We start from the raw sequence: 20,849 nt of genomic DNA, 5'->3' as shown, positions 1-20,849 counted from the left end.
GAGGCAGGCCGGTGCATGCAAAACGAGGCGAACTGACACACGTAAAACGATGCGGCCCCAGGCGCATTGTTGCCTGCACAAAGCATGGTGTCGATGTGGAGCATATATAAGCCACTATCCATATGGGATAAGGTTTAGTTTTAATCTCATGGGTCAACTATTGTTTGCCTATACAAACGAATTGTGTCAAGGTGAGGCGTTTATAGGGGGTAGAGTTTAGTTTTAATCTCACGTGTCAGCCATGGTTCATCGTACGAAACATAGGTGTCAGGGGTAAGGCATTTATAGGGGGTGTGTTTAGTTTTAATTCCAGGGGTCGATCGTTGTTGCCTGCATGAAGCATCGGTGTCGAAATAGGGCATTTATAGGTCGTTATCAATAGGGGGTATGGTTTCGTTTTAATCTCAATGGTTAACCATAGTTGGCCAGACAAAGCATTGTTGCCTGGGGTAGGCATATTATAAGTCACTATCAACCATGATATGATTCGCACTAAAGTCATAAGTTATAACAGAGTAACCCTTGTTTAAGGGAAAAAAAAAAACATTTATCCGTTGTACTATGGCAAGGGAAAAAAATTCGAGTGCGTTGGGCAATGAAATGCGCTGAACTCAAGGTGTTATTATTAACACGCCCCTAAACACTTGAACTCATGGTGTTACTATTCACGTGCCCCTAAACACTAAACCTCAAGGGCTTCCATTGCTTCTATTGCTGCTTGAACTTTCTAGTGGGCATAAGTTTGGGCTTAGGTGTGAGTTTGGACTGCGTCTCCCTACATCTAAACCATTAATTTTATTTATTTTAAGTTTTATTGTTTTATTTTTGTTAAATTTTCGTCTTGCCCATACCACAACACGAAACTATCATCTTCATGTTCTACAAAATGTATTTTTGGTGAAAATTTTCTAATAATCCATGTCAAAAAATTCGAAAATAAGGATATAAATATAAAAGGTATTTGAATCTAAATAAAGTAGCGCAGGAAGAAAAAGAAATTCAATGGAAAAAGAAAAAGAAAAAGGAGGGGGAAAAAAATGTTACGATCGGTACTTTCACTCCGATCCTTGTCGAAGGGAGTTGCTAGTAATCTAGCGATTTTATTGCTAGCACTCTAGCGATTGAATTCTTTAAGAATCGCTAGCTCCGCTAGCGCGCTAGCAATTATAATCATTTATAGTCGCTAGCTTTATACCGATCCCCCTCTTTTCAAATTTTTTATTTTTTCCTCTTACCATAACTACAAACTCAGTGGCGGAGCCAAGATTTTGGTGAGGAGGGGCCTCAAACAAGTATACAAGAAGAAAAAACGAATAGTGGTTATAAAATTACTAATGCAAAACATCATAATATTTATCCAAATAATTAAGTAGTCAAAATTAACATATGCATAGATAATTTTATATATCCATAGTAATCAAAATTATTCTTGACGAATTGCAATGAAACAGTTGCATAATGTCATCTATAGTATTTAAATAATTATTAAACTGAATAGAGAGAAGTACGAAAATCTTTGCAAACCCTAAAACTCAAGTAAGAGGTGAGATATAATAGAAACAAATGTTTTATAGTGAATAATAGAGTATTACAAACCTTTTTGTTCTTTATTCAATAAATTTGGGTTTTAGAATGGCTAAATATATGTGTTTGGACCTAAATTTACACTATCGGCCCGTGCAGTCGAGGCCGTTAGATGAGTAAAGTTCTAGACCGTGGGATGATAAAGTGATTAAGATAATTTTCCCTTTTTATTAGGGTATAATATTGTGATTTTTATCATAATATTATCTCTTAATATATATTGGATTATCTGAGCCTAATATTGGCTATATCCAGACGAAACAAATCATATTTCCAACAGAGATATAGTTCAAATGGTTTGCATGGATAATCACGGCATTCAAAGGAAACACTTTGATGGACTCCACTTGGAAGGCAATTGATGACTTCCACGTGTGCTCGCTTGGTCAGCTATACATGCATATCTTTGGCATATTTCAAGTCAGAGTTCTTATCAGCACAAAAGATATATGCTATTAATTATTATTAATTAGCACGAGGTAGTGTCGTGCTTATAATTGATATTTGTGCTGGTAAGTGATAAAGCATAACAATCTTTTGTTTTGCAAGAGATTGTTATGAATGAGGAAGCTTTGATGTTGGCGGCAGCTTTACAACACATGCCAAGCAGATATCCAACCCTATAAATACAGGGCTCAATGCACATACAAGGCCCCACAAAAATCAATACAAAATTGCCCTGCGCAAACTCTCACAACTTGAGATCTTTTTCTTTTCCTTTTTCGCTGACACATCTTCCGTTGGCATCAACAGCACTGTGGAAGCAACCGGTGATATCTTAAGTCGGCATAGATAGCTCTGTCACCGTAGAGTCGGTCGGTCTCGCAGTATCTTCCGTTGGCATCAACAGCACTGCGGCGAGAACGGTCGACTGCCTATCCAAGTCTCGGTCGAGAAGGGTTTTCGAATCCTTGTTGGTCGAGGTCATCTCATTAGCCTTCTCGGCGAGGTGGGGTGTTACAGTTATTACATTCGGCACATTGTAAGCCGAATTCGGTTCGTGAACTTCGCAAATTAGCAGCCTTGTCTTCAGGCTCGAGAGCCCAAGAGGCCGAGAATTGTTCCTTCCTCGGCCGCAATCGCAAGACACAGAAGTCAGCAGCGCGCTCAACGCAACATCAACAAATTTACTCCTCGGCCGAGCCTCGGCCGACGAGTTGGCACGCCCCGCAATCACCGAAGGACGTAGTTAGCTTAGAATATATTCGGCCTGCGCGCCACGTAGGTTTTGTAATTTCTAGGGTCAACAATATGAAATTCAATAAGAAAAGGTAAAAACTCTCCCCGTGCATAAGTGAAAGACGATTTTATTTTAATTAAAAGTGAATGATGGGTTTTAATTTAATGTTATTGATTTGTGAGAGGGTTGTGTTATCCACGCACCTCTTTTTGCTTTCCATACACCCTCTCAATTTGCGATCGTCTGATTGAATGAATTGAATATCGAATGACATAAATTAACAAGAGTGTGTTAAAGGTAAAAAAATGTATGCAGATAACACTACTCTTTGTAATAAACGACCATTTAAAAAATATACTTATTTTCGGGATGGTATCTATGAGATGAAAAATAGATAATGATTGAATTGTTGTTGAGAAGGGCTGCAAAGCAATAGAAATAGGTGTACCAATCTTATTTTTTAAGTGAGAGTAGGCCTGGGACTACTGTAGTCCTTAATTGCCTCCGCCACTGTACAAACTATCGTATTCATGTTCTTTAAAATATATTTGCCCATGCTAAATCTATTATAATTAATATTTAAACAATTGAAATTAACGATTTAAAACCTAAATTTAAAGATACTCTCATATTTTCAACTTTAAAAATCAATAAAAAATAGTTTTAGGACCTAATAAACGATATCACATCCAAAGGTCTTCCAATATTTTCCTTAACTCCGACGCAAATATTTCCTAAAGCTAAAAATTTCAAAATTTCACAGAAACTGTGATTTATAACCCATAGTTCTCTAATCGATGTTGAGAACTTTTACAATATTCGTTATAAGCCAAAGTTAGAGTCATTTTACTCGCACAACATGTTTCCTAAAATTAATTTAGCACATTTCCAAGATTTTGGACACCTACAAATCTCTTTGGGAGACCCCACTATTAGTTTTCATTTTTTTTCTTTCAATTTTTCAACTTAAAAAAATTAACAAGAAATAGTTTTGAGGCTTAATAAAGGATAAAATCACTTCAAATGAACATTTTCGTTAATTCCCGCATAAAATATTTTATAAAGCTAAAAGTTATGGTTTAGCAATTAGTAATTATGATTTACTAATTAATTTTATGTAGTTAACAAGTGTTAGGTTTAGTAGTTTTTCAATATTTATCGAAATCTAAATATTTTTAGATTAAAACGTTTATAAAATTAAGTTTGGATAGTGTACATAATTTTTTATTTTCAAAAAAGTTACTTAAAATTAGTCTAAATCAAAATTTTAATAATTATGAACTAAAATTTTAACCTATTTGAAGCAAGAAAACTATTTATGGATTAAAACTTTTAATCCAAGAATTAGAATAGCGTCGATAAATGAGCAAAAATCGAACAAAAAATATTTAAGAAAAAAATGCACAAATTAATGAAAATACTCACGGTGTCAGTCACGCACTGTCACCTCCGCTAGGGCTTATACAAGGTTTACAAAAAAAAAACCCAAACCTTCGTTTTCCCTCTCTCTCCCTCTCTCCCTCTCTCCCCCCCTCCATTGCCAAACTGCAAAACCTCGCAGGCCCATGTCCCGCCTTTTGAACATTCTCTCCTAGGGTTTCGACATTCTGCACCAGTCGCTCGGAGTACCAAATTACCAATCGACAAACCAACCATGGTGCTACCGAAGCAGCTGCTCGCCACCATCGAATCAGCCCTGCTGGGCCCGTCGCCGCCGAGCCCGTCTCAGAGAGTGGAGCTCATGCACGCCATTCGCAGCTCTCTATCCTCCTTCCAGTCCCTCCTCTCCTATCCGGTACGCTTCCGCCATCTCTGTTCCATTTGATTTCTCTGAGCACAACGTAGGAAAAGAAAAGTTAACTGAACTAGAGAGCTTTTTGAAATTCTGTAATGGTAGATTTTTGAATTGAAGTTGTGCGTAGAGAGTTTCGAATTTGGAATTGTTGCTTAGGGTTTATTTCGTTTTCAAGTACTGTTGTCTTAATGGTTTCCTGGATTTTACTGTATTTGCTGAATTGTATTGACTACATTTTGTAGCCTCCGAAACCCTCGGACCGGGCACAAGTTCAGTCAAAAGAAGTCAGGCTTCCTGATGGACCGCCAATTTCGCTTGATGACCAAGATGTTCAGATTGTATGTATACAGCTTCTTCCTTGTTGAATGGATGGAGTTTGAGCTACATTTTGCATGTTATCTCAATTTGATATGAGTTTTGATGTTATGTTGGAATTGGATCGTAGGCTTTGAAGTTGAGTGACGACCTTCATCTCAATGAGATAGACTGCGTCCGTTTGCTTATATCTGCGAATCAAGAGGTAGATTTATGCTGTCTTTTGTTCATAATGATAGTCCATTGTCCCACAGTTTACATGTTGGAAGTATTACGTGATTTTCTGGTTGTTTAATTGTATTTTTTATTGCTAGTGGGGCATAATGGAAAGAGAACCACTGGAAATTTTGCGCCTTGCAGCGGGGCTCTGGTACACTGAAAGAAGAGATCTATTAACTGCCCTCTATACGCTATTTAGGGTATTCACTCTTCTATCCCTACTTATCATCCTAACACCTTTTATTTATTGTTTGGGTCATTACTTAAATGTGATTTCATACTACTGCTTTTGCAGGCTGTTGTGCTTGATCAGGGGCTTGAAGCTGATCTCGTGTCTGACATTCAGGAATACTTGGAAAATCTTATCAATAATGGGCTAAGACAAAGATTGATATCTCTTATAAAGGTTTGGAAGCATCTCTCAACTTTTTTCTTACGTGTCACAGTGGTTGTGTGTTATTTTGGTATAAATTTCACAATGATTGGCATTGTTCGATATAGTTTTGAGCATAGTTTTTGTGGGTTTGATTATAGGAACTTAATCGAGAAGAACCAGCTGGCCTGGGTGGGCCTCACTCTGAGCACTATGTTCTAGATTCTAGAGGTGCTCTTGTGGGACGGCATGCTGTGGTATCTAGGGAGAGGCTCATACTTGGACATTGCCTTGTGCTTTCTGTTATGGTTGTGCGGATGAGTAAGCAACACATCTTATGGTTTTTTTTTTTACCACAGTGCTGTTTTTGCGCATACTGAATACTTACAGTGTACTGTTGGATGCATGCAAAGAACTTACTGTTGTTTCTTGTGAGTTTGACCTTATTTTGGTCTGAGTCTTACCTTATTTTGAAACTGTAGTCATTTTTTATTAGTGTTGCCTCCGTAATTAAACACTTACTGAGGAAATGGTCAATCTGGATCTTTTTGGTGAATTAAAAGTGCTGGAATCTCTTAACATGATTCATAGTAACATCTTTATTGGATATGTTGATTGCAGGTTCAAAGGATATAAAGGATATGTTTTTTGTTTTAAAAGACAGTGCTGCTGAACTTAGTGACACTAACAACACCATGAAACGTCAGGCATGTCCTTCTCTTCATGCTGAGTGATTTAGTTTTAGTTCTTGTCTGTTTGTAAGGTTGGGCTTGAAATTTACTGGACAGTTGATGCTAGTTGTCTTTATCACAAGCACAAATTTTATGCATGTATCTACTTATTATTTTATACATCCTCTTGTGCATTTGTGTCTACATATGATGTTGCTGCCTCATCACACTATTTATACATTTATGTTTTTGCAGATTACATTTAGTCTTCTTTTTTCTTTGGTGATCGCTTTCGTATCAGATGCTCTGAATGCAGTACCTGATAAAGCATCTGTTCTGTCCAGTGATGCCTCTTTTCGACATGAATTTCATGAAATAGTAAGACACAAAGCTTGGTTGGTTTTTCTTCGCAGTGTTTATGACTTTCCGAGTAGGATTTGGAAATTGATGGTCCTTCTGTTTCAGGTAACCGCTGCTGGAAATGATCCAAACGTTCAGGGTTTTGTTAATAGCACAAGGCTTGCTTGGGCTGTACACTTGATGTTAATACAAGATGCTATTACTGCAAGAGATACTATTTCAAGTGCTTCATCGAGTGATATGGGTTACCTGCAGTCTTGCTTAGAAGCCATTTTTTCAAACAATGTTTTCCAGTTTATGATAGATCAAGTTCTACGAACTGCAGCATATCAGGTTGGTTTGTGATTTCTTCCATTGGTCGCTGTCAAAAGTGTTTGATCTTAAATATCCAATTGTCTTGGTCACTAAACTTTCCTAAATTTTCTGTTATTGGAATGCTTTGTAATTTGTGCAGAATGATGATGAGGATATGATTTATATGTACAATGCTTATCTTCACAAACTGATCACTTGTTTCTTATCTCACCCACTCGCCAGGGACAAGGTCAGTTGAAATTTTGTGGTATATAGCTTGGAAATTCAATTTTGATGTATAAAATATTAACATGCGATAAACATATCAAATAATGCAGTTGAGAGACTAACTTGGCCTATATGTCTCTCATTTATTCTTAAAAGTGAATTAGTTTGCAACTTCAGTGCTATCCAATTTCTTATAACTGACCAAGCTTGTGGATGAGAGGTGGATTATTAAAATCTGTATATGCATTGGGCATTGGAGGATATATGAGAATGAGCTAGTCTGATTTGCTAGTTGCTACTACCTTAGAAAATATGGATTCAGGATTCTTGATTGCATGAGTGAGATGTGTATTTCTGCACGGGAGGTGAATAATGAACACTTTGTTCGTGCACTTGGTGCAGCAAAGATTTGATTACAAAATATGAACTCCAGTTCACTACTTATGTAGCACACTGCTAGTGGGTAATGCTGATCAGAACATTCTGCACTTAGGCAGTTTGAATTTATTCCCTCCTTCTCTTTCTCGTCATAATATATTCCAAGTCTCTCTCTCTCTCTCTCTCTCTCTCTCTCTCTCCCCACCCCCATGTATGTTTGTAATGTGGTTCACCCCTTCGTTTGTAAGTTTGTAAGTTTTTTCTTACAACTTGGTAAGTATCCTTACAGGTAAAAGAATCAAAGGAGAGGGCTATGAGCATGCTTAGTCCATACCGCATGGCTGGATCACATGATAGTAACTTAACTTCTCAACAAGTCTCTGAAACTGGCCCATTATCCTTCGTCTCTCTTTTGGAGTTTGTGAGCGAAATTTATCAGGTTAATTTGAACCAGAACACTTTTCAAAGTCATGTCAGTTTGATAGAGATTTCATTCGTCCTTGGATGAATCTGTGTTTCAATTTTTTTTCTTCTTAATAAGAAAGAGCAATTTTATTGTTGAAGGAAGAATTACTATTACTCAGCTTAAGCCATTAAATTACTTGTTAGTTAAGCATGTTAACCCCATCTTGATATGTGACATTCTTTTTCCATTTTGAGGACCTTATCAATTTTAAACCATTCTTTTTTTTTTTTTTACAAAAAAAAATTCAAATGACATTGACTTGATTTTCTTGTCTTATTATGTAATACAAGAAGTACAGTAGTATAATTTCCTTAAGATTCATCTGCTACAGGTTTTATTCAAATAAATTCAAGTAATGTTTCTTGCTGTCTTGTTTATCATGTATCTTTCCGTTGTATTCTGTATGCTTTTGTTTATGTGACTTGGAGCTCATATTTGCTTTCTTTGTGATTATTTTTCCCCAGAAGGAACCAGAGCTGTTGTCTGGCAATGATGTCTTGTGGACATTTGTGAATTTTGCTGGAGAGGATCATACAAATTTTCAGACGCTTGTGGCTTTCTTGAATATGCTGAGTACCTTGGTATGAAGAACACATTCCAGTTGGTAGAATTTTGATATCTGAAGCATGCGTTGCTAGTATGCAATTTCCTATGGTCTGATTCTTGTGTTCTTGTCTTCCTTTCAGGCTTCTAGTCAAGAGGGTGCCTCAAAGGTTTTTGAGTTACTGCAGGGTAAAGTGTTCCGCTCCGTTGGGTGGAGCACTTTGTTTGACTGCTTATCAATTTATGATGAGAAATTTAAACAATCTCTTCAAACTGCGGGTGCCTTGCTACCGGAATTCCCAGAGGGGGATGCAAAAGCACTTGTTGCTTATTTGAATGTCCTTCAAAAGGTTTTTATCCGCTATATTCACCCAATTGATTTCTTTTGTTCTTATTTACCAGTGGTGTAGCATAGTCATCTCTTTGTGTCATTGGCGCTACCATTTGACATTCATAATACCATTTGATGTTCATAATATAATCATCTCTTTGCTGATGAGCAACTTTACGTCCCTCCTTCTCTTTGGTCTACTTAAAGTATTTTTTTTATTTGATATTATCTTTCCTTTCCCTATGCCTATTTAAATTAGTCTTTCAACAGTTTACAAATTATTAAACTAGAGTGCTTATTAGAACAAAAAAGAAGTGAAGTTGATGATTCATTATATAATCCATTGTGCAAATGCTAAAAGACAGTCTCATTATGGTGTGTTGGTAGGAATAACCTTGTGTTTCTTTGGATTGTGCTGCAGGTTGTGGAAAACGGAAATCCCCTTGAAAGAAACAATTGGTTTCCTGATATTGAGCCTTTATTCAAGCTACTTGGTTATGAAAATGTGCCTCCTTATGTGAAGGTTGATCACTATATTTAATGCTGCTTCATTGAACAATCCTAGTATAACTTTTGTGGTTTCTTTAGTGATGGTTGGAAGCTTCAAGTGAATTTCTTGTTGTTGATAAAGCATGCTGCTAACTTTGCAGGGTGCTTTACGTAATGCAATCACAACTTTTGTTCATGTCTCCCCGAGCCTAAAAGATACAGTTTGGAGTTATCTTGAGCAGTATGATCTACCTGTGGTTGTTGGGTCTCATGTTGGGAAGAGTGCACAGCCCATGGCAGCACAGGTTGGTTTAGGGTGGTATCTGTATTTTATTCTAGTAGGGAATAATTAGGTGTTGAATAAGTAATACACACCACTCTTTATAATTATTTTCTTAACCCTGTATGGTCAATCTATGATATATTTTCTTCTCATTAATGCATAGACAAGTTATGGGTCTTAAGATGGTCTGAGGCAAAATAGGATTGTTTTATTTTAGGGACATTAAAGGGTTACTTTCTTATGGTTTGGCAACCATGGGATACATCCTTTTAGTAGTTGTTTGGGTATAGTGGTTAGTATGGGGAAAATTGGGTCCAATATATATTTTATATGTTAAAACTATCATGTCTTTTACAGGTATATGATATGCAATTTGAGTTGAATGAAGTAGAAGCAAGGAGAGAACAATATCCTTCAACAATATCTTTCCTTAAGCTGCTAAATGCTCTTATTTCTGAAGAAAGAGATCTAAGCGATAGAGGGCGTAGGTTGGTTTGTGATTTATCTGACATTTAATTTTGACACTTTCTCTGGAATGCTCACACTAGTGACGAGAGGTTTTTCTTGTTTGGTAGATTCATTGGCATTTTTAGGTTCATCTACGATCATGTTTTTAGGCCGTTCCCTCAAAGAGCCTATGCAGATCCTTGTGAGAAATGGCAGTTGGTTGTTGCTTGTCTTCAGCATTTTCATATGTGAGTTAATCCTACCTTCCATGTTAGAAGCATTTCAGGGTTTTATTTCATCTTATCTGCATGATTACTTGCCACCACCTCCACTGTTTCCTGTATTTTCTCGATTTTTTTTGCTTGAACCTGATCTATCTGATTGGTATAATTGTTAACTTCGTGTGGTTTAGTCTTAGATTTTGAATATTGAGAATTTTGGATCTTCATGTGATTTAACATGCAGGATATTGAGTCTGTATGACATCAATGAGGAGGACATTGATGGTGTCACTGATCATTCTCAGCTTTCAACAGTAACACAACCATCTCCACTCCAGATGCAGCTACCCATATTAGAGTTGCTAAAAGTTGGTTCTTCTCCATTCTGTTTATTCATGTAATTTCAAATCCAGCTTGTGGACATTAAATGCTAATAATTGTGTTGCGTTTATCACTTTATCTAGAACCTCAAAGGTGTTTAGTGCTTTTGCCTACACCTTTCTGGAGTTGTGATTGTGTCTACTTAGTTTGCCTGAGTCAGCGTGAAATATCTTAGTTGTATCTTTATGATATTAAAGCAAGCCTGTTAATAATGGTAGTGTTTCATTCTTCATAATTAATTCCTTCTTTTATTTTTACTTGGTGTGGTATTCAATCAGTCATATGTACATACATATGTTCCTTCTATTAGTGTGATTGAAATTGTCACTTTAATTAGTATAAAGGTCGTACCCAGTGCACAAGGCTCCCGTTTTACGCAGGGTCTGGGAGAGGTGAATGTCGGCTAGCCTTACCCCCATTTTATGGAGAGGCTGCTCCCAAGTCTCGAACCCGAGACCTACCGCTCATGGGCGAAGGCACTTGCCATCGCACCAAGTGCGACCTCTTGTCACTTTAATTAGTATGATTTTGGATATTTCTTGTATATGACTTTGCCATCTGGGTTGCATAAGGATTTGCTCTTGATGTTGATCTAATGTACAAAGATGCTATCAGGTTCATTCTTACTCTAACGACAATCTTTTTTACAGGACTTCATGAGTGGCAAAACTGTCTTCCGGAACATTATGGGCATTCTTTTGCCTGGTGTCAATGCCATCATAACTGAACGGACAAATGAAGTGTATGGGCAACTTTTAGAGAAAGCTGTGCAACTCTCTTTGGAAATTATAATCCTCGTCTTGGAGAAGGATTTGCTTCTTTCTGATTTTTGGCGTCCTCTTTACCAGGTTTATTTTTGGTACCCGTTGTATTGGCTTATTTTTAAATAGACTTTGGCAGACATTGTCTTTCTTTGGTTTTTGTTAATTTTCTTGGTTGTGTGCAATACATGCATAATTCTTTCAAGGATTTCATTCTCATTATTATTATTGTCTTTTTTTTTTCCTGCAGCCTCTGGATGTTATACTCTCTCAAGATCATAATCAAATTTTAGCCTTATTGGAATATGTCAGATACGATTTTCAACCTCAAATTCAGCAGTGCTCTATCAAAATCATGAGTATATTAAGGTAACTCCTCTCTTTCATTCTGTGTTTAGGTTCATCATCTTTGATCTGATCTGATGGGGTCTGATATGGCCCAGAGCTTTAAGCTTCGAACCTTTTTCGAACTTCGCACACACATGCACGTATATCATATTTTTGTGACAAAATATCTAATAAGCATCTGATGGAAGCACAAATGACATCTTTGTATCAATATTTTGGGACACAGTTCTCGCATGGTTGGGCTAGTACAGTTACTGCTAAAATCCAATGCTGCAAGCAGTTTGATTGAGGATTATGCAGCTTGCCTAGAATTACGGTCAGAAGCATGTCAGATCATAGAGAACACAAGTGAGGATCCGGGTGTACTGATATTGCAGGTTAGCACTGCCGTTTCCATTATTTCTTCCTGTCCATTAACTATTATTATTCTACAATGTCCATAATTATCATTTACATTTTTACAGCTTCTAGTGGACAATATCAGTAGGCCGGCTCCCAATATCACCCATTTACTACTCAAGTTTGATCTTGACAGGCCTATTGAACGGACTGTTTTACAGCCAAAATTTCATTACAGGTTTAGTTGCTTTAAAGATGCCCTAATGGTTTCATATATATGCAATCCAATTACTCTCCAGTGAATTGTGCTCTATAATGTTATTTGCAGTTGCTTGAAGGTTATTCTTGAAATCTTGGAGAAGCTTTCAAAGCCTGATGTGAATGTGTTGCTTCATGAATTCGGTTTCAAGGTTAGATCAAACAATCTCTACCTCTGCAGGGATCTCTTTCCTTCTCTCTGTTCTCTTTCGGATCCTGCATTAGTGGCTTGTTCGAATTTTTCTCATGAGAGTTTCTTGACTGTTTTCTTTGCAGCTCCTTTATGAGTTGTGCCTAGATCCTCTAACAGGTGGTCCTACTATGGATCTGTTGAGTAGTAAAAAGTATCAGTTTTTCATAAAGGTAACATTTGAAGCTCTTGAATAATACTTTAAAAAGTTGATGATAGTTGTGTCTTATTCTAATTTTTGTTCAGTCTTCTTTTTACATGCATCTAAAATTCATTTACGTTTAACACAACAGCACCTGGATACGATTGGGGTTGCTCCACTTCCTAAACGAAATAACAACCAGGCGCTTCGCATCAGTTCCCTTCATCAGGTTTCTTCTGTAATTATTTGGATGTGGTGATTTGTCTATCACTTTTTTGTAGATTGCCTAATTAGTTTTTTGTGGATAAAAAAAGTATTGGTGGAAGCAAGAATGGGTATGTAAAGGATGAGGCTGTTCTACTACTTAGCACATACAGATGACTATCCTAAGATGCCATAATTGCTTTGAATACTACTATTTGTTTTCCTTTCATTTGTAGAATAATGAAAAAACCGTAGTAGTTTAGTTACTGAAATATTGAAATAATTTTGTACAGTACATTGCCTTTTTTTCTTTTTTTTTTTAACATAGATATTTTCCTGTCATGATGGATGATACCTTAGTGAGATGTCATAATCTATCTACTTTAGTTGTCTTCCAAATTAATTTGTTCATCACATTCATTCTGCATCCTAGTGCATCAACAGCTTTGAGTCAAGGCTGCCCTTCTTGAGTCTTGAAGCTTAGTCATGACTCATACATCGTTATAAGAAAATATATTGACATCCATAGGTGGTGTATTTTTGCAGTTCATTAATATCTATATGTGATGCTTGCTTTCCATTCCCTAAATTATATATGATTCTTATTGTTTGCATATCTAATACCTACTGTCGCTTCTACCTTATTGTTCACAGAGAGCTTGGCTGTTGAGACTATTAGCCATTGAATTGCATGTTGGTGATGTCAATATCCCTACTCACCGGGAGACATGCCTTAGCATCCTTGCGCATCTTTTTGGGCAGGAAAATGTTGAAACTGGAATTGATTCTCATTCATTTTCCCTTGAAGATGGCATGGAAAATGCTGTAGCCCTCACTGTTAGTAAGAGTAAGGTATTGATAATTGCTTAGTTGTGCATGTGTGATTTAATCTCATGCCATTATCAAAGACTTAATCTTTGAATGGTCTTCATACTTTAAACAATAAGGATTGAGGATGTTCGTGATGAGTCTTTAATACTTTATAACTGTGGTTTTTAATATTTTAATTTTTAATTTTCCTGGAATTTCTTTGTCCAATTCAATTATAGCTGTCAGATTAAACTTAGTTTCTCTTCCCTGGTTCCTCAGATAATTAATTCATTTCTGGGATCTTATTCAGGTGTTGGAGTTGCTTGAAGTAGTCCAATTTAGATCCCCAGATACCACGATGAAGCTCTCTCCGGTTGTTTCTAATACAAAATATGAACTGTTGGTAATATTCTGTTCCATAATTGATTGTATATTTGAGCATATTTATAAGTTAATTTGCTAGTGATAGTTTGATCCTTATATCTTATTTTGTTCGCTTGTGCTGCATTTGATCAAATATGTATCTTAGGTGGATGACATACTTAGTAATCCTACAACTTCTGGGAAGGGTGGTGTCCATTATTACTCTGAGCGTGGTGATCGATTGATAGATCTTGCTTCATTCCGTGACAAACTTTGGCAGGTTGCTTAATTAAGTTCCAGAAAGTGGATTTATACAATGAGTGCAATTTTTTTGTTCCATGAATTAAAAACAGTTAACCCAGTTGCTGATTTATATTGTTCCTTTGGTCAGAAATTCAATTCTGTTTATCCTCAGTTGAGTACCATTGGCAGTGACCTAGAGCTGAACAATGTAAAAGAAACAATTCAACAGTTGTTGAGATGGGGTTGGAAGCACAATAAGAACCTTGAGGAGCAAGCAGCCCAACTTCATATGTTAACTGGCTGGTCGCATGTTGTTGAGGTCTGTTCTTTTCTTTCATAGTTCACAAAATTGAGAAGTCTTCCATTAGGTTTTAACCTTAAAGTACTAATTTTGTCATAATTACATTGACCAACATTTGTCATTTTCTTCTCTGAATAGATATCTGCATCCAGAAGAATATCATCACTTGGAAATCGCTCTGAAGTTCTATATCAGTATGTCCATTATTATAGTCTTCTATTTCATCATTTTCTACATTCTCTTTACTTATTGTCTCGTCATTGACAGGGTTCTTGATGCTGCTCTGACTGCTTCTGCTTCTCCAGACTGTTCATTGAAGATGGCATTTATGCTGTGCCAGGTATGAATGATTTATTTTTCTGGTCTTACAATTTTGCGCTGCAGTTGAAAGTTATCGGTCTTTGTCTCTGACTAAAAAATGGAAAATTCCTTAGGTTGCTCTGACATGCATGGCAAAGTTAAGAGATGAAAGATTTTTATTCCCTGGTGGTCTTAGTTCTGATAGTTTGGCATGCCTTGATATTATCATGGCAAAACAATTACCAAATGGAGCTTGTCACTCAATCCTGTTTAAGCTTATGCTGGCAATTCTAAGACAAGAATCATCAGAAGCCTTAAGGAGACGGTATGTTCTTGGTCAGGATATTGGTTTTCTGCTCCATCCTTGTAAACTCTTTCACTCAGCATCTGACCTTCATTAATCATTGTTTTCAGGCTATATGCTTTGCTTCTTAGCTATTTTCAGTATTGTCAACATATGCTTGATCCAGATGTCCCGTCAACTGTTCTCCAATTCTTGCTGCTTGAGCAAGATGGTGATGATATGGATCTCCAGAAGGTGTGTAGTTTCTATGATTGCAAGGCAAAGTCTTTGTTTTGCACTAAATTTCATGTGGAAAGGATAGCTTTAACAAAGGTGATACTACATATGTTATTTTCTCAGATCAACCGAGAACAGGCAGAACTTGCTCGTGCCAATTTCTCTATATTAAGGAAAGAAGCTCAGTCTATTTTAGATTTGGTAAGTGTTTATTCTTGGCGGATTGTTTGGTATCTAATAGAATATCTAGCCTGATAAATTTAGGATGCATGACCAAATATATAATTTAAAAATGAAGAATTCTGTAAAAGATGTCTTTGCTTGTAGAAAGGTTCTGCAGTATCTAAATGATAGGTGAAGATAGTTCATGCATATCTGCTACATCTATTTGAGCAACGGATTATTTAACTGCACCATAGTTTTGAGTGCATGCGCTTCACACAGACATGCAGGCACTTTTAAATTGATGCTGATTTTGCAAATACCATTTTTCCTGTCTTTTTATCTTTGACATATTTTTCTTTTTAACTATGAATGTTCAGGTAGTAAAGGATGCTACTCAAGGCAGTGAACTTGGAAAGCAAATGGCACTCTATGTTTTGGATGCATTGATTTGTGTAGATCATGAAAGATATTTCTTAAGCCAACTTCAAAGCAGGGGTTTCTTAAGATCTTGCTTAACGAGCATCAGCAATTTATCTCATCAGGTTGTTGTTTAGTCAATCATAAAGTTCAATATTAGGGTTTTTTTTTATTGTATTTTATTTGGCAGGTTTAAATCAGCTAATTGAAAGATCTCCTGTTTTCAAATTTGTTAGAATATTTTTCCTTGTTCATAGTGTTTTTATGGGAAGAGGCTTTTCATGAACTTACTTTACCATTCTACTGATCTGACCTTATTTTTTAATTAAGCATAAATTTTTGGGCAATCCCACTTTGGAGATACTGTTACCATGAGCACCATTACGAGTCTTACCCAACACATATTGACACTTGAGAAAATAAATAAACTTAAAATGTGATAGGAAAGAAACTTTGCCAGTATGAAATCCTTTTAGGAAGTGACATATTTGCCCATCCCAATATTCTTTTACTTGCCGATCTTTATTGTATATATGAGTTTGTTTTGATTTGAATTTTGGTGTAATTATTGTTTTTTCTTCTATGATGTCAATGTTCGGGTCTTTCATACTATCTCTTTTTAAGTATTTTTGCTGGGCACTTCCATGTTGCCAGTTTTTACTTTTTAACTTTGCATATACGATCTCACATAATTTGCTAAAACTTTGCACTAGGATGGTGGACGTTCTCTAGAACCATTGCAGCGAGCATACACTCTTGAGGCTGAACTTGCTTTACTACTGAGAATAAGTCACAAGTACGGGAAATCTGGAGCTCAGGTTCTCTTTTCCATGGGTGCTTTGGAGCATATTGCTTCATGCAAGGCAGTCAACTTTCTCGTAAGTGCTGCTTATATGCTTCATTTATATAAGAAACACAAACTGCTTGTGTGCTTACACAGACAATTTCTTCCATCTCATTGCTCAATTCCATATTAATGCAGGGAAGCTTGAGATGGGTTGACACAAAACATCAAAGAGATGTTCCAGTGGATATCAAGAAGCAAAGGATGATTATAACTCCTATTCTGAGATTAGTGTTTTCTCTGTTGTCGTTGGTTGATACTTCTGAATTTTTTGAGGTTAGCCTTCCTTTCATTCATTGATTTTTCTGTTCTTAGTAAGAAGCTTTTGAAAATTTCTGGTTCTGTTGTCCAAAAAGCGTGGTTTTATCATGGTAGGCTTCATCTACTAGAGATAATTTTACCTGCTAAACTACCTTGCAATTGTGATGGAAATTGTCACTATTAGGTTGTTATTTCTTCAGTGTCCTTTTTAATGCATTTCAGAAAATGTCGTTTATGTTTGGATTTATATAACAGGTGAAGAATAAAATTGTTCGTGAAGTACTAGATTTTGTCAAAGGGCATAGATCACTTTTTGATCATGTTCTTCGGGAAGACATTTCTGAAGCTGATGAACTGGTGATGGAGCAGATAAATCTGGTTGTTGGTATCCTTAGCAAGGTAAGAATTCTTCTATAGTCTATTTTCGATTGCATGAAATACATTCAACAATCTGGGTCAACTTTAAGCATGCTTTGAGCCTCCAATAATATGTCTCAATAAATGGTCTTTGAACAGTTGAGTCTTGCAACATGACTGAGAAGGATTGGATCATCCATTTTTTTGGGGTATCCAACTGGATCCCTAAAATTCATTTTTCCATTTTCGACATATATCGTAGTATAAGCTGCAATGCTGTTTTTTAATTTCCTGTCTACTTTTTCGTTAATATTGTTCTACAAGCTGTCATTTTCTACATGTATATTTAATAGATGCAATGCACTTCAACTTTTCCCCCTTTGTAGGTTTGGCCATACGAAGAGCGTGATGAATGTGGCTTTGTTCAAGGGCTTTTTGGTTTGATGCATGCTCTTTTCTCTCGTGACTGGGAGTCTCTCAGTACTACTCGATCAATTCAACGTGTTGAGGTTTGGACAGTTTCTTTTTATGCCTAGCCTAAAATTGACATATCGACTGTTACAATCTTGTAACTTAGTTTTTGATATTTCTGTTTTCTTTTCCCCCTTGTTTGATGGCGAATGAGCAGAATCAGAGGAAGACAGAGCTTAACTCGTTTCAATTATGCTTCAGCCTAAGCTCTTATCTATATTTTCTGGTCACAAAGAAATCCCTTAGACTGCAGGTACATTTTTTATTTTTGACCTGCTCAAGTTATGTTTGGTTGATATATCTGCTGATTCTTCCACTAACGAACTACTTTACTACAGATCTCAGACGTTCCCCTAGATTACAATGCTGCTGTGGGACTTCAACTTCCCACATTGAGTTTGCTGGGTTCTTTTCTCACTTCTGTCACAACTGCTCTTGAAAGAGCCGCTGAGGAAAAGTCCTTACTACTCAATAAGGTAAAATTGGATTGAAACAACATTTTCCCTTGCGTTGCTTCATAAATTTTTTAATACCGATTTGATATTTCCTATTGTATATAATATGCAGATTCGAGACATAAATGAATTATCGAGACAGGAGGTGGATGAAGTTATTAATATATTTGCCCGGCAAGTTTTTGTTTCGCCATCAGACAATATCCAGAAAAGGTAATTGAGTTTCACCATTATGCTCAACTAAGAAGTGAAGTGGTCTTTGTTCAATTGACTTGCTCAAGACTGCATTTCCATGATTCCATCGGCATCAGTTCGTTGACACGTATTATTCCCGGTTCATGGAGCATATAATTGTCTTCTGGATTCTCTTGTTTTATAGGAGGTATATTGCGATGGTGGAAATGTGCCAGGTTGTTGGTATAAGGGATCAGTTAATAACTATTGTACTTCCGCTCGTGGAACATGTGCTGAACGTTTTCCTTATCCATTTCCAGGATAGGTATGGACCTTATTGTTCGTTTCTTTCTTTTGAAGGGTTGGTTGTCTTTGTTTGTTGAGGCTCATAAGAGATCGTATCAGTTACATAACCCTGTATGTTACCAGTGGATCGTGGCTATTTGGTTTGTTTATCCAAGATGTTGGTATTGACCTTCTTTTCTTAACAGCTCATTGTTATCCAATGCCAAGGGATCATTGAAGACAATCACGTACGGTGCCAAGTCTGAACAGGCACAAGACATGGCTTCCGTGTGTGGAAATCTAATTCGCACTTTAGAACGACTTGAGTTACTAAGCGAGGTACGCCTTAGTTTTATACTGCAGTTGCTAGCCTGATCATTCTCAGTTGCTAAATGTAAGATTTTTCATTTTTTGCCCCTTTCTTCTCTTCTCAGGATAAAGTAGGCCACAATCTGAAGGTGTTTCGGAGATTAGCGACTTCACTCAAGGAAATGGCGATTCAGCGGTTAGGCTCTTGAGAATGTTCGAACCAGCTACTGGTCCGACTCGATGAATCTCACATTAATGTATCCGGTCTTGTATTCTAATGGCATAGTGTTGTTGTACATTAGGTTGTGTGATATCAGAGACTCTGTAAAATGCTAAGTTATACAACTTTTTGTCCATCGAAATCTCCGATTCTGTATAATGCTGGAGTTCTGAAAAAATGAACTGTTGATGAAGTTGCAATGAGATTATCGGTTAGATTAAAGTGATTGAATTCTGATACGAGCTGTATCAGGTAAACAATGAGATCGAATTTGGAGACATGGTTCTGGTTGAACTACTCCGAAGGCAATGCCGTGGGCATTGGTGCAGTTCGAAGTCAAGTTCTGTCCTTGTAAGCCGGTCTAAGGTACATCGATTTCAAAAATATTCCGGTGCAAGCGGCAGGCAGTGTGATTGGTTTTACCAGTTCCTTGCAGGCACCTCTGCTGCAGCAGCAGTTTTGATCGATAATTATGGGGTTCTTAACAGAAAGGAAAATATGTGCTCCAACCTGACCCGTCGGACGTAGCCTTAGCAAACCTTGGTAGGAGAAATGTCGGAACAATATGTTACTCAAAACAGTGAAAAATTGAATTAGAATATCGCTCGAACTTGTATCCGAAATTTCGGGTTTTGTTCGGTACCTGTTATGTCTTGATCCGAGCTCCGTTGGTGGTTCCTTGGAGGTAGACCTGAACAAAGTTCCCACTCCGCCCTAATCTTCTAATGCTGCTTTCAAACACAATAAATGGATAAACACATAATTTTGTACTATGATCTGGTGATACTCTTTTTAACTTGGAAGTGAGAGGTTTTAGGTTCGAATCTCATGAATAGTGAATTCGATATCAAATTAGATCGCCCATTGTGTGACTTACCCAAACTCCCCCTCTTCCTAGTGTAAAAATATCGATGTACTTAAAAAAAGTGGATAGACACTGAGCTTTCCATGTAAGTAATTGACGGATAGCGATTTTCACACAACCATTTTCTCATGCACTCCTCTTTTTCGGTCCCTTGATTCTCTGATTCAATCCGAAGGACAGAAAAATAGGGAGGAGCGCAGAAGGAGGAATCCGAAAGTCAATATTCTCGAGAAAACATGATTAGAGAAATTCTTACCTGATTCTGTGACTGGACCCAATCCACATTTAACATCGGAGATGATTATTGGATATGTGGTCTCCAATAAAAACACAATCATCACCTGATAACATCACTAATTTCGTGTCAATGTAGATTAACAAGTATTTTTTTTCGCCGAGAAAGTAAAAAAAAAAAAGGAAAAATTGAGACCATGACTGCACAGTTGTGAGAGGCAGAAATGTGAATTCCATCAGGGTTGGGGCCTCTCTCCGGAGCTTAATTCAGCATGTTGTCCATGTGAATCCCTTCTCACCCTTCTATTAAGACATGGATTTGGGAGCTATTTACGAAATGAACCTCGCTAGTGCTGCTGTTATTACACGACAGAAACTTCACCGTCTGCATTTAACACGGACTGTGATTCTCTCCGGGGCTCAGATGAATTAGCAAAAGTTAGCTTATAATTTTC

At 36.9% G+C, this 20,849-nt stretch overlaps 1 protein-coding gene across 1 annotated transcript; it reads left to right on the top strand.

The window, feature by feature from the left end:
- The first annotated feature begins 4,200 nt into the window (after positions 1-4,200).
- On the top strand, positions 4,201-19,488 carry LOC103448198 (nuclear pore complex protein NUP205). The gene is made up of 45 exons (XM_070805584.1): positions 4,201-4,559; positions 4,802-4,897; positions 5,005-5,079; positions 5,189-5,293; positions 5,389-5,499; positions 5,628-5,787; positions 6,088-6,173; positions 6,393-6,515; positions 6,603-6,830; positions 6,952-7,041; positions 7,687-7,836; positions 8,328-8,444; positions 8,550-8,756; positions 9,159-9,260; positions 9,388-9,531; positions 9,867-9,997; positions 10,085-10,204; positions 10,422-10,545; positions 11,209-11,406; positions 11,570-11,688; positions 11,894-12,044; positions 12,132-12,244; positions 12,335-12,416; positions 12,541-12,627; positions 12,748-12,825; positions 13,455-13,652; positions 13,921-14,013; positions 14,140-14,253; positions 14,365-14,535; positions 14,656-14,711; positions 14,785-14,857; positions 14,952-15,142; positions 15,232-15,355; positions 15,461-15,538; positions 15,880-16,044; positions 16,633-16,797; positions 16,902-17,039; positions 17,280-17,423; positions 17,768-17,890; positions 18,010-18,105; positions 18,191-18,328; positions 18,420-18,520; positions 18,687-18,806; positions 18,973-19,105; positions 19,201-19,488. Exons 1-45 carry the CDS (start codon positions 4,419-4,421, stop codon positions 19,282-19,284), a joined length of 5,643 nt encoding a protein of 1,880 aa, XP_070661685.1. The 5' UTR covers positions 4,201-4,418; the 3' UTR covers positions 19,285-19,488.
- The last annotated feature ends 1,361 nt before the right edge of the window (positions 19,489-20,849 follow it).

Source organism: Malus domestica, chromosome 02 (genome assembly GCF_042453785.1).
Source record: "Malus domestica chromosome 02, GDT2T_hap1".
Taxonomy (NCBI): domain Eukaryota; kingdom Viridiplantae; phylum Streptophyta; class Magnoliopsida; order Rosales; family Rosaceae; genus Malus; species Malus domestica.
This window is presented reverse-complemented; position numbering and strand designations above follow the sequence as displayed.